This window comes from Marmota flaviventris, chromosome 3, assembly GCF_047511675.1.
Source record: "Marmota flaviventris isolate mMarFla1 chromosome 3, mMarFla1.hap1, whole genome shotgun sequence".
NCBI lineage: Eukaryota > Metazoa > Chordata > Mammalia > Rodentia > Sciuridae > Marmota > Marmota flaviventris.
This window is the reverse complement of record NC_092500.1, coordinates 9908572-9922431: the sequence shown is the minus strand read 5'-3', so window position 1 is coordinate 9922431 and position 13860 is coordinate 9908572. Positions and strand designations below refer to the sequence as shown.

Here is a 13860-nt window from a genome sequence, read left to right as displayed (position 1 = left end):
AGGCCCCTGGACCGTGCAGATCATCTCAGGAACCTCAAGCTCCCTCACCTGAGAAGTGGCGCTCTGAAGTTGAGGAGGCCTGCCTTGACAAATGGGCCGTCACCTCACCCCCCATGACGGGGAGCTCGTCACCTGTCATGGTAACCCACAGTGTGATGTCATGATTCAATTGCATGAGCTCTGGAGTCAGACGGTGTGTTGGATTCTGGGCTCCAGGGCTACTTAGTGTCTGTGTGACCTGGAAGCAGATCATTTAACCTCTCTGTGCCTGTTTCTATGTGGGAATAACATCTCTCCTCATCACACTGTTGAGACCTGAGTCACCTGGGCATCTTTTAGACTGCAGATTCCGAGTCACCCTGCAGGGCTGGGAGGCGCTGAGATTCTGCGCTCCAAGGCATAGCAACGCTGCTGGTCTTCAGGCCACAGTTTGCCCCTCAGGATTACCTTGCTCTGGGAGCTATGGTGAAGAGCTGGGGGGCCACGGGAGGGTCTTGAACATGGGAGTGACAGATTTTCATCCTGGAAGGCTCTCTGGCCATCTGTGGCAAAAGGTGGGTGTGCACGGAGGCTAGTTGTGTAGGGAGAGATGAGGGTCCCGAGTAGGGGAAGGGGCAGGGAGGGGCAGGGTCCAGCAGCAAGGGCCCTTGGCTCATCTGCTCTGCTCACGGAGGCAGATTCTGCTGCCCAGAGAGGGGCTGATCCCCCAGGCCACACAGTACTGAGGGGACTCTCATCCAGAAGTTCCTTGCCCCCACCCTTCCTGCCAAGAAGGAAGTGGTGGGAATGAGTTTCCCGGGTCTCCCTGGCCAGTGTGCCCTCGTTCATCTTACAGCAACCCCACACTACGACAAAACCCCCCGAGGCCCACAGCATGAGGCTGGAGCCAAGTTCAGCTGACCAGACACGTGGACTTGTCGTGACCACTGTGCACACTCAGCGTGCATGTCCAACTCACAGGCCAGAGGACAGGGACGCTCTTCTGGCCCTTTCCCCACCCCATTCCAAGGCTAGAGGTGTCCAACCCCAGGATGCTGACCATCACAGCAGTGGGTCGCCATCCAGGGTGACCCCCAACTGCCAGGCTCATGCCAAGGTCAGGCACACAGGACTGAGCCTCACCTGGCACCAGCGTCCTCAGGCCCATGAACAGAGAGGGAACTGGGCACAGAGGGGATTCTGTGGCCGGCCCCGTGCCCTGACCAGGCCTCCTATTTCCGGGGACGCGGAGGGCACCTGGAGCGCCCTGGGCGGCGGCGGGGCTCTGGGCGGCCGCCTGGGCCCGAGGCGCTGGGACAGGCGGGAGGCGGGACCTCCCGGCGGCGCCGCTTCCTGGCTCCCACCCCGCGCCGCGGCCGGCCTGGCCACGTCACCGACTGGCCAAGGGTGCGTGGCGGAGGCGCGCGGCGGGCCGGGCGCGCGCGCGGAGCCGGGCAGGAGGCGCGGGCAGGGGCCGGGGGCACCGCGAGGCCGGCCGGGGACGTGGCAGTCGCCCGCGCGCCAGAAAGTTTCCTGAAGTTTGCTGCGCGCGGGCGCGGCCCCGGCGGGCGGCACCATGAACGTGTTCCGAATCCTCGGCGACCTGAGCCACCTCCTGGCCATGATCTTGCTCCTGGGGAAGATCTGGAGGTCCAAGTGCTGCGCGGGTGAGGGGCGACCGGGTGGGAAGGGGGACCCTCGGTGGCCAGCCCCTGCCTTGGGCAGGGCGCTCCACAAAGGTTGCTCTGGGTGGGGACGTTGGCATGGGGTGGAGTCCTTGAAACAAAAAGAGCTCAGCTTCCCAGCGCCCCCATAAAAAGTAAGGACCAAGAGCCTGGAGGTGTGGGGGGAGGGTGGCCTTGAGCTTCATCGCCACCCCCCAACTGGCATTGTCCCTGCTAGTTGGAAGAGGATGGGAAAGAGGAGGTGACACCTATTCTCCTGGCGGTGGTCCCCCATTGTTCTCTCCACCCTCACCAGGGAAGAGAGGGGACACACTGAGGGAGTGGTCCCCAATCTCAGGGTCTTCTCTCCCCTGTCCTCCTCCTCTCTCCCTCCCAGCCCCTCCAGGCAGGCCCTGTGCCTTGCCCTGCCTTGGGTGATCCTGTGGCTGTGATATGGCAGAGGGGCACCAGCCTGGCCCAGTAGGCAGGGAGCCACTTGAGCAGAGGTCCAGGGAGGGGGTGGAGGTCACCTGTTGGCCCAGGATTCTGGCTGTCCTGCAGGGGACTGGAAGTTTCCAGGCTGGACTGGTGGTCACCAAACGGGCCCAGTGCCATCAGGGGCTCCTGCAGCCATCTTTGACCTGCTGCCCAGGAGGTGCTGCCTCCATTTGGCAATGGGGTGAAGGGGTACCCCGGTGAGCGGGGAAGGCAGAAAGCTGTGCTTCATGGAGGGAGCTGCTCTGTGCTGGCCGTGGAGAGGGGTAGGCCCAGGAAGCTGGTGGTGTTGAGTGTACGAGGGGCACCAACCCACAGAGGTCACGGAGGGCAGGGCATGTCCCAGAAAGGGTCCAGGAGTGTGAGGCCCAGATGCGAAAGGCCTTTTCTCTCAGGCCGAGGAGCTGGGCTTGGGAGCAATGGCAGGGGCTCAGGAGGGGACCTGACAAGTGTCTCCTGAATCCAGGCGAGAGCAGGACAGAGGCTGCGGCCTGGAGTAGGTGCAGATGGGAGGTGGTTTCGGGGCAGTGCTCTGGACCTGGTGGCCTTCCGCAGCCTCTGGGAAGATTGCCTTCCAGTCTCCTCCACCACCCTGCTGTGGCTCATTTGTCCACAGCCAGCCCCACTGGGACCCTTACCCTCAAAGTGCTCAAGTGCCAGGCCACAGGAGGACACTAACTGGACGCAGGTGTGAGGCCCAGGCTTGGTCCAGGTGGTACACTGACCCCACACCCTGCAGAATGTGAGAGGCTTTAAAAGGGGTGTTTCTCCTTGGTCATTAAAAATGTCCCCCCACCCTGAAAATGTCCAGCACCAGAGGGACAGTTAGCTGAGGCACAGTCCAGGGGTTCAATGGAACCAGACGGGAGGCAGTGGGTGTGGCTTCTCGAGGCCACACTCCCCAGACAGTTTGTTCCATTCGGAATCAAATCCAGACATGTCACCCCGGCTGGAGGGAGGGAGGGAGAAGGAGACCAGGGGAGGGAACACCCCAGGACCTCAGAGCTGGGATAAGGCTTTGGGACTTTATCTTAAGAGCATTTCAAAGCCACATAAGAGCTTTAAGCAGAATTTTATTTTTTAAATAGCTCTTGGGATGCTGGGTGAAGAATGGAATTGGGGTGCAATGGAGGATTTGGAGAGACCAGTCTGGGAGTCATTAGGGATGGTGGCTGGGCCATCTGAGTGGCACTGGAATGGCGTTGGGCCTGGTGGCTGGACGTGAGGGACGAAGGGGAGGGAGGCTTGCGGGAAGCCCTAGGTTTTTGGCTTGGGCAGGAGGGTGGGGGGCGTTTATGAAGAAGGAGCAGGAGGAGGTTGAGAAAAGGTGAGGAGTTGGGCTGGACCGTGGTGAGTTTGGGGGCTCATGGTCAGAGTAGGAAGACGAATGTACAGGTCAGAACGTGGAGGGGAGCTTGGTCCTGGAGAGTCCTTGGCGCATGGGGTGATGGGCCAAGGAATGGCTGCGATGGCAGAGGCCAGGGAGGAGGCAGCGTGAGGCCGAGGTGGTGAGGACAGGCTCAGCCAGAGGGGCAGGAAGCCAGCAGGTTGTCCTGGAGCCAGGACAGTGAGGCTCCGGAGAGAGGACAGAGTAGGCATGTGAGCAGGAGCAGTCTGGGGAGGTGATGGGGCTGCAGCTCCCCTGCTGATGGCCTGACTGGGAAAGAGAAAAGTAAGGCCCGGCCAGGGACCCGCCCCATGACGTGTCAACAGTGGTCACAAGAGTCCCCGAGCAGCATGGACTCCTGGGCCAGATCCCTGAGCCGTGGGAAGACTATGGACAGGGGCGCTGGCTGGAGTGGGGCAGAGCAGGCCCAGGTGCATCTTCACCGTGACACAGCACGGCTGCCAGGCCCGATATTCATATTAGCACGTGTGTGTGAGTGTCACGAGGTGTGTGTGCACACACAGTGATCCTTGGGGTGCACTCTCAGGTCTCTCTCTTTGCATCTTTCTATATTGTCAGATTTTTTCCCCTCCCTATGAGGCTGGGGATGGAACCCAGGGCCTCACCCATGCTAAGCAAGTGCTCTACCAGTGAACCACGCCCCCACCCCTGATTTTTGTTTTATAAAGAGTAAAAATAGGCATAATTTTTATAACTAGGAAAAGGGCTTTTTAAATCTTTGCATTTTGGAAAATGAAATTGGCTGCTCCTTGGCCCGCGCCTTCCTCCGCCTGCTCCTGTCTCCCTGGTGAATCAGCATCTTAGAGTCAGTAAGCTGTTGCCCCCGGGACTGAGCTTTGGGGGGACTGTCGCTGGAGCTCTGGGGGTGGAGCAGAGAGGAATCTCGACACCCCCCACCCCGCCCGACTCCCACCACCCCCAGAGCAAGCATCAAGGCGGGCACACGCAGGGGGACTGGGAACTCAGTGTTCGCATCTTTATTTGGAGATGGGAGACTGATTTCAGCTTAATGAGAGGAACAAGGACTCCAGTGAGCTGATGGGCTCGGCTAAGTGACCTGGCTCTTGGGGAGCAACAGGCAGGGTTTTCATGAGGCAGGCAGTGACGCCCCTGGCTCTGGGCTCCATGTGTGGGTGGCCTGGGAATGTGCGTTCTCAGTGTCTCCTGTCCCCTCTGGTGCAGGCATCTCTGGGAAAAGCCAGATCCTTTTCGCTGTCGTCTTCACCACGAGGTACCTGGACCTCTTCACCAACTTCATCTCCATCTACAACACTGTCATGAAGGTGAGGGGTTGGGAGGACGAGGGGGATGGCATTAGAGCTCAGTGGCCGTGCAGCCTGGCTTGGCGAGGTCTCAGGCTCTCCGCGCTCACCTCCTTGCGTGCAGAATGAAGATCATACTTGTCCTTAGCTGAGAGGGTTTGCTTGTGGAAGTTAAGTTAGGTAATAAAAGTAAATGCGAGGGCTGGGGCTGTAGCTCAGTGGCAGAGCACTTGCTTAGCATGTGGAGGCTCTGGGTTCGATCCTCAGCACCACATAAAAATACATAAATAAAATAAAGGCATGCTAGCCATCTACAAGTATAAAAAATACAGTAAATGTGAAATGCCTGCCACACATCAAACGTTATAATGGTTAAAAAATAAGCAAACCGTCTGGTGCAGTGGCACACGCCTGCAATCCAGCAGCTCAGGAGGCTGAGACAAGAGGAGGATCGTGAGTTCAAAACCAGCCTCAGCAAAAAGCAAGGTGCTGAGCAACTCAGAGAGACCCTGTCTCTAAATAAGATACAAAAAAAGGCTGGGGATGTGGATCCGTGGTTGAGTGCCTGAGTTCAATCCATGGTACCAAAAAAAAAAAAAAAAAAAGAAAGAAAAGAAAAAAGAAAGGAAGGAAGGAAGAAAGAAAGAAAAGAATAAACCAATTCAACGGATCACCCGGAGCTTTCAGAGAACTTGTTTGCCTGTCTGTGCCCTGTACTTTTCATCCTCTGCTGTGCGAGGCTCCTGTTCTCATGGAACCGACATTTCATGGGGGAGGCATCATAAATAAGAAAGGCTTTAATCAGGGACAGGGCTATGCAAATAATTAGTCATATTTTAATGGACATTTCCTTCAATTGAGTTATTATTATTATTATTACCAGGGATTGAACTCAGGGGCACTCAACCACGGAGCCACATCCCCAGCCCTATATTGTACTGTATTTAGAGATAGGGTCTCACTGAACTGCTTAGTGCCTCACCATTGCTGAGGCTGGCTTTGAACCGGCAACCCTCCTGCCTCAGCCTCCTGAACTGCTGGGATTACAGGCGTGCACCACTGCCTGACAACAAACGGTTTCAAAAATGGTTCCCTGATAGAGGACGAGTAGGGAGCCAGCCTGGGGAGTGTGGTCAGGTAAAGCCTCTCTGAAGAGGCGACGCTCAAGTGGAGATCTGAACGACAAGGAACCAGCCCTGTGACAATCAGAGGAGAAAGATTCTGAGCGAAACACATGGCTGGTGCAAAGATGTCCGGAGACAGGAACAAGCTCAGTGCCTGCGGAGAAGACAGAGGGCTGCTATGGCAGAGCGCAATGGGCGAGGGCCACCCAGTGTGGTGGAGATGCCTGCAGAGGACTGGGGAGGGCAGGGTGCAGGCTGCAGTGTGGATGTAATGTCCTGAGGAGAAGCTGTGGCTCTGAAGTGTGCCCCAGTTTTCAGAAGAAACTGGCATTTCAGTTCCACCCCGATGCCCCAGGCCCTGGCCATAGGTGTCCCTCCTTCTGTTGGGGGAGGACTGTCCTGCTTCTGCTGAACCGTCCTGGCTCTTTAAGCAGCGCAGTTCAGTGGAAGGAGCACAGGTGCAGTCAGCAATGTGGGCGGGGACTGCTGGGGTGCTGGTGACAGATTTCAGGGTGATCTTCACAAGGCCTTATTTTTTCATTCGCATAACATGAAATCTGGGGGCAGGCAACCCAGGGCTGGGATTGGCAGCCCCACGGATGCCCAGGCTCCTTTCAACTTTCTGCTCTGCCATTTTTTGTGTGACTGGGGCTTATAGGTGTGTGACCTGTGCAGTGGATTAGCAGGGCCCCCACTTGGTTTAATGTTGCCATCTTGAGATTCTGTTTTTTAAAGCAAGAAGCTCTGCATTTTAGTCTGACAGTGGGTCTGGCAATGTAGTTAGTCCTGAATGATGCCTAGTTGGAACCCAGGTTGGCATGGGGTCACAGAATGCATGTCCTACCACAGCTCCTACCACGTTATATCGCATTCTGGGCAGGAAAAAGGAAGTGGGAAATAGAATAATAGAGTGCCTGCCAGCTGGGTAAGAGCTTTCCCCAAACTCCACCCTGTGCCATTGAGTGTCCTTATCTGCCAAGGAGCCAGGAAGTGTAGTTTTTAGTTGGTGCATTATCTGATAGAAGTCCTATGGGGGGGAGGTCCTACCTATGTCACAGGACTGTTCTGAAAATTACGAGGTAATATACAGAAGCTAGAAGGTATTTAACCCAAAGGGACACCTCCTAGGCGTCTGGGTACAAGGCTTGGTAGGATGGAGGGTGCTGCTCCTTGTGGAGTATTGAACTCATTCATTGTGAACCTGAGTCTGGGGTCTTCAAATCACCTAATTAAATTCACCTGAATATCAGATGCCACTTGTCTAGTCCATTCCTCTGCTCAAGGATCTGCTGTGGACATTCTTGGCTGAGACTTCAGAACCAGCCCTTAGCATGGCTGGTGAGACCTAGGAATCCTGAACTGGCCAGTCTCCACATCTGTGAGACAGGGGACCACGGCTGCATCCGCACTTTCCAGCATTTGTCTGTTCCAGGCGTTGAGTTAGGAGCTGGGGATTCAGAGGTGGACCCTGCCCTCTGTGAGCCCTCTTGCATGGGAGAAGGACTTGTACATACACATTTACAGAACACAGGAGCCCGGGCTGCAGGGAACATTTGCACATGGAGCAGTAGTGACAGCAAGTGTCCTTCATTCTAGTGAAGAGGAAATTATGTCACTTGAGTCTTGAAGGACAGGTAAATCTAGGCCACTGTGCCAGCAGCATCTCCATCAGCTGGAAACTTAGAAAAGCAAATTCTCAGACCTAGGGGCTGGGGCTGGGGCTCAGCGGTAGAGCACTTGCTTGGTGTGTGCAAGGCCCTGGGTTCAATTCTCAGCACCACATAAAAATAAATAAAAATAAAGGTATCGTGTACAACTAGAGGAGGAAACAAAAATTCTCAGACCTAACAAGCAAAGGAAGAATTTTGGGGGCTGGGGCAGGGCAGCCCATCTAAGGGATTTTTTTTTCAATATTGGGACAAGCCCCCTGGGGTGCTCTCCTATTGAGCCACATCCTCAGCCCGGTTTACTTTTTGCCCAGGCTAGCCTTGAACTTGTGATCCTAGCACCTCAGCCTCTTGAGTGGCTGGGATTGCAGGTGTGCACCCATCTGGGTAATTCTGATTCACGCTTGAGTGTCTGCATGTGGCCAAGGAGGTTAGAGGACATATCTGAATGAAGTTACCTGCCGGGCGGCAGCTAGGGTAATTAGACTGCTTTTCTAAAGGAACACTGGCCAAATAATTCCAGGGAGGTCAGTCTGAGGGAGAATGTTCGAAAGCCATTGATGCGGATCCAGGAAGCTGGAGGATTTTTTAGGAGCCCTAGAATGCCACTGCCTCATCCCCTAAGAAATACTGGTCCTGTTTTCTTGCCCAGTACTCCACAGATGGAGGGGACAACCGGGCCGCACATTTCAGTCCCAGTTAGAAGCTGTTCATTCCGGATTGCAAGAGCACATTTCACCTGCTGGCCAGACGGCAGGCACAGAGCCCTGGGTTTGGCAGGCTTCAGGCTGGGGAGTGGCTTCCTAGGCTCTCACGGCTCTTTCCCTTTTTAGGTGGTTTTCCTCCTCTGTGCTTATGTCACAGTGTACATGATCTATGGGAAATTTCGGAAAACATTTGACATCGAGAATGACACATTCCGCCTGGAGTTTCTTCTGGTCCCCGTCATTGGCCTTTCCTTCCTGGAGAACTACAGTTTTACACCCCTGGAGGTGAGGGAGGCTCTGAGCCCACATCCCCCAAACGTGCCCCTAGCATCCATCCCTCAGGCCCACGGAGGCATCTGGGCTTGCCTTCTGTGACCCTTGCTCAAGGACTGTTCAGTTCCAAATTTGGAAAATGGCAACAAGCTTGTCACAGTCCTCCACAGGAAGAGAGGCACACCTGCGGCAGCCAAGAGGCTCATGAGCCAGTGGCTCCAGCCTACTTCTGCTTGTTGAGACCTTGAGTCCAACATAGGATTAGCAGATCCCTAGACCAAGCTTAGGCCAAAGTTTTAAGCCAGTGTGCCTGGCCTGATGGCTACGAATCTGTGGACAACAAGCCTGAGATCTTGATGCTGGTATTTATGGATCACTTTGAGAAACTCTGGCTTCAATTATGATAAGTTCAGCAAAATTGCAACCTTTAAAAATTATGTTCCTTAGAAATACTCATTCTAAGCATTATGTATTGTAGTCTTAATATTAAAAATCAAAATTATATTTACATAGGAAAAAAAGGTGACAAAATACTGAAGTGTGGGGCTGGGGATGTGTAGCCCAGTGGTGAAGTGCTTGCCTAACACATGCAAGGTCCTGGGTTCCATCACCAGAACCAGAAATAGAAAAAACTCAAAGCCCACATGTGCAGTTTGCTGGGGGTGGAACCCAGCATACTAGGCAAGGGCTCCACCTGAGCCAGAGGCACAACTCCTTTAGTTCTTTATTGAGAATGTGAATTTAAACCATTTTGCTGAACATATTCCCTCCAGGAAACATGTATTTACATCTCTTAAAGCCACAGGCCCTTTCCTGGCCTCGCTGAGCTCCTTTGTGCTTGTCTCTTGGGCTCAGATCCTCTGGACCTTCTCCATCTACCTGGAGTCAGTGGCCATCCTGCCCCAGCTCTTCATGATCAGCAAGACTGGGGAGGCCGAGACCATCACCACTCACTACTTGTTCTTCTTGGGACTCTACCGGGCTCTCTACCTGGCCAACTGGATCAGGCGGTACCAGACTGAGAACTTCTATGACCAGATTGCGGTGGTGTCAGGAGTGGTGCAAACCATCTTCTACTGTGATTTCTTCTACCTGTATGTGACCAAAGGTAGGTGCTGGGAGGAAAGCATGTCCAGCAGGCTCTGGCCGTTACTCATTCATCCCATAATACCCAAGGGAACAGGGGTGAGCCCGGGCTCCTCTCTGCAGTGTTCCGTCTAATAGGGAAGGCAAGGATTTTCAGTATGCTGCACCAAGAGAAAACAGACCAAAAGAGCCATGACCTTTGACTTAGTTGGGAAAATACAGGTGAAACACTCCTGAGCATCAGCCAGCTTTGTGCAATGTTAAGTATGCAGGTTAGCAGGATCCAATCCACAAAACTGGAGAAGTCAGGTCACTGGGCTGCCAAGGTAAGGGGTCTGCACTTATCAAGAGCAGTGACTGGGGCTGGGGATGTGGCTCAAGCGGTAGCGCGCTCGCCTGGCATGCGTGCGGCCCGGGTTCGATCCTCAACACCACATACAAACGACGATGTTATGTCCGCCGAAAACTAAAATATAAATACTAAAAAAATTTCTTAAAAAAAAAAAAGAGCAGTGACTGGAGGAGCCATTTAAAAAACCAATCCTCTAGCTGCTATGTTGGTCAAAAGAAGCCAGAGCAGTAGAACTAGCTAGTTAGGGAACTGCTGCATTATCCAGGTTTAAGAGGTAGAATACAACATTGAGGCCAAATGTTAAGTTTACACCCTAAGAGGGATGGAGTGTCAGTAACCAAGACGGAGGTCAGCAAGTCCATGGTTCATCTGTGGTTTAATACTGAAAACCCTTTCCCCTATGGCCTTAACATCAACACCTGGAGCTGGATGTGGAGACAGGATTATGTGGTTACAAACCAGTCCTTTGATCCATACAATACATTCTAACTTCATTTCCATTTTCTTCCAGTACTTAAAGGAAAGAAGTTAAGTCTTCCAATGCCAATCTGAGGGCCCTCAGAGATGACCTACACCTTAATAAGGACATGGAGCAAGCCATTTTGATTGTTCTCCTTGGTGACCTATCCATGACTTGGGATCAAATATTAAAATTAAAGCCAGAAAAATGCTTAGTATGGATTTCAGCAAAACACTGGTCATTCTATCTAGGCCTCATCAGCAGGATCTTCCTTCAATACCCACGCAAGAGGTAACAAGAAGCTGGGGCCAAATACAAACCTAAAGCCCTGGCTACCTGGAAAGAGAAACTAAGGTGCCTGATCCATGAATAGATTAATATTAGCACAACTCCTGCCTGGAAAGGGCAATGTGCAACAATGTCCATGGGAGACCGCCCTACCTGGTGGGCTATATTACGGGCATGTTCCTGTAGTAAACGTCACTGTAAGAGACCAAACTGGTCAGGGTAAGATTATAGCCAGCTATCTCACTTTAATATGGACTTCAAGCCATAAACAAACCAAATTCACCAGCTTTGGAAGGAGTGAAGTCATTCTGTGAGTCCCCTTTACTTGGCTTAAATTTTACTTAAGGTTCACCGGAGCCCTGAACTTAGAACCTTAACCCTAAGGAATGGCCCGAGTGGGGCACCATTAGCAAAGATCACCCTTTTCCTGATGAGCTAGATACCCAAGCATTTACAAGAAGTACCCTTCATCTTGTTTTGTGATTCACATTCTTGCTCTAAAACTAATCAGTTTTAGATGTTTAAGGAGATTAGCCACCCAACTTAATGTCTTAGAGCAAAAGCTCTATACTGGGTTACTCAGAGAAATTTTAAGGAATAAAAAGTTCACACCTTATTGTCAACAGTTTTTATTTATTTATACCTACAAAAGAAAACAAGATGGTATCAAAAGGACAATTTACAAACTAAGAATAGTAACATAGCTCTTAGCATCCTGTGCCTGAACATCACACACCTACAAATCTTTCAAGTCTTAATGCAACAGGAATGTGTTCAGAGACCAGCAAGGACATGTATATAGAGAGCACTGATCCCAAGCAAAAGCCACCAACCTTTTAGATGAAATAAGTCCGCACAATGAATTGTTAGGGAGGGACTGGGGAGAAGCGGCCTGTGGTTTAATACTGAAAACCCTTTCCCTAAATGAGTTTCAACTGTGAATGCAGTAACCGGCATCAGATGAGGATTTGTCTGCTCATGTTCTGAAGCAAGAGACGAACCTGAATCACGACATAGAGGCAGAAATTCAAAGAGCTACATTAAAAAAAAAAAAAAAAACCTACTAAATTTCAGCTGTGCTCAGGCCACAAGAACTCTTGAAATTTGCTATTTTTTCATTTTGAGATTATGTCCCTGATGGAAAAGGGAAGCAAGCAGTCCAGATATTGCTCGTGTACCTTTCCCTGAAATGGATGCTTTTAGGAGCTGCAATAGAGTAGGGCATTCCCTGTGGTGAAATCTCTATGTTGAAAAAAAAATCAGAATTTGGTTGTAAAACAGAAATGTCCACAAGAGATTGATCAGTGCTTAGATACCTTCTCTTTGGGGAGGGATGGGGTGAGGTGTGGGGCGGACATGACACTCACTTTGGTTTGAAAGCACAGAACAGTTTTGCCGTATTTCTTCTGTGCCTACCATCCTCGGCCTCTATTTTTAAAGATGGGGAACAAAAAGAGCAGGGAAGGAAGTGGAAAGTAAAAAAGGATGCCAAAGTTTTTACATGCACACATTTCAGCTTATGCTGACAACCTACCTGGTATGCTGCAACTGAATCAGAACCCCTCAGAAACCATCCCTTCTCTCCCCCTGAAGGATTTTAAAAGGAGAACAAAAACAAAAAAATCCTCAAGTATTTAAATTCTTAGATCTTACAAACCAACAAGCATGTTCAGGCCGTAGCCTAAGAACGCAGGGGAGCCTTTCCTTTAACTGCACTGTGATACTGGTAACAGCATAAAAATGAACAGTTCCACCACAGTGGATCTGGAAGAGGCTTCTGGAGCAGGCAGGCTGCTTGCCTGCCCGCCCGCTCTATGGTTATGGTGAACACAAAGCAGAATATTTTTTCCAGGTCCATCTGCTATTTCAAGTCTTAATAAGACAATATCACTATGAAGGGGACCAACCCACCTACCTTCATATGGAGAAAAATTAAAAAAGGAAAATTAAAAAGGACTTGGGCTTGAGTCCTCCAGAACATTTCCTAAGAGTTACCTACCTGTGAAAAGCTGAGTGCAAAGGGATACTGAGGATAGCATACCTTCAGAAGCTGTTAGAAAGCACGCAGGACAGGGCATGAAGAGCTTAGGGGGGCTTAAGAGTGTTTGCTCACAATAGCTTGGCCAAAGGGGCAGAGTGACTGGCAAAGAGAGCTGCTTTTATCCTAGTTCTACAAATACTGAATTGAAAAGGAAAATCTGCCCATTTTGAATACAATGTTTAATCATTAAAGGTTCCTTACACACTGCAGGTGAATGCAGAGGCTCGACTACTTAAAATTAAATTCCCAGTGAGCACTGACATTCATTTGCTCACAGTAACTGTCCGGCCAGGTAATTAATTTCACAGATGGTCCCTGGTTAAGTGGGGAAGAAAAAACAGGCAAGTTTCCACCCCAATGCCAAGATGCTGCAGTTTAACCAATGCCATTAACCCTTGTGGTTTTTAATTAAAAGAGAGAATTAAACTGACACTCAGCAATTTCTAACCTGACACTACACTGGTTATTTTTCAGTAACTGGGAGAGGGGAAGGCAGACTGTAAGAGAAGAGAAAACCAATTAAAAATATTTAACTGTCAAATGCACTCAAGCCATCAGCAGAAATGATAATGGCAAAGCATGGTCTTAAAAAACAAAACAAAAAAACCTCATCAGGCCGGAGGAACCCTGATCCAACTTGAGAAATGCTTAAAAAAAAAAAAAAAAAATCATGGAAAATGTGCAGGGAAATTCCTCTTGGTTTTCTAACCCAGTGATGAGAGTAATTCACAGCACAGATGCCATCTTCTTCTGCAAGACAATCCAGTCCTCCCCCCCTGCCTCCCAACAAACTCAGGACAACAACAAAAAATGGGCTCCCATAAAAGGACCTCCTAATACCTTACTTTTTCTTTTAAGATGAAAAATAGCTCAAATATCCTCAACATGCAAGAAGTTGGGGGAAGAAATTTTTCTCTTCCAGTCATTATGTATATTTTTACAAAATCTGTTATTATAGACTGGATTGGGGGGAGCGGGGGCAGAAGAAACCTGGCAGTGAATTCTAACTAATCTGCATGAAAAGACAAATCACAATGGTTGGGAGGGGAAAAAA

At 50.9% G+C, this 13860-nt stretch overlaps 1 protein-coding gene across 1 annotated transcript; it reads left to right on the top strand.

The window, feature by feature from the left end:
• Positions 1-1387: 1387 nt before the first annotated feature.
• On the top strand, positions 1388-13525 carry Kdelr3 (KDEL endoplasmic reticulum protein retention receptor 3). The gene is made up of 5 exons (XM_027931636.3): positions 1388-1646; positions 4729-4829; positions 8433-8591; positions 9435-9687; positions 10529-13525. Exons 1-5 carry the CDS (start codon positions 1556-1558, stop codon positions 10567-10569), a joined length of 645 nt encoding a protein of 214 aa, XP_027787437.1. The 5' UTR covers positions 1388-1555; the 3' UTR covers positions 10570-13525.
• Positions 13526-13860: the final 335 nt, after the last annotated feature.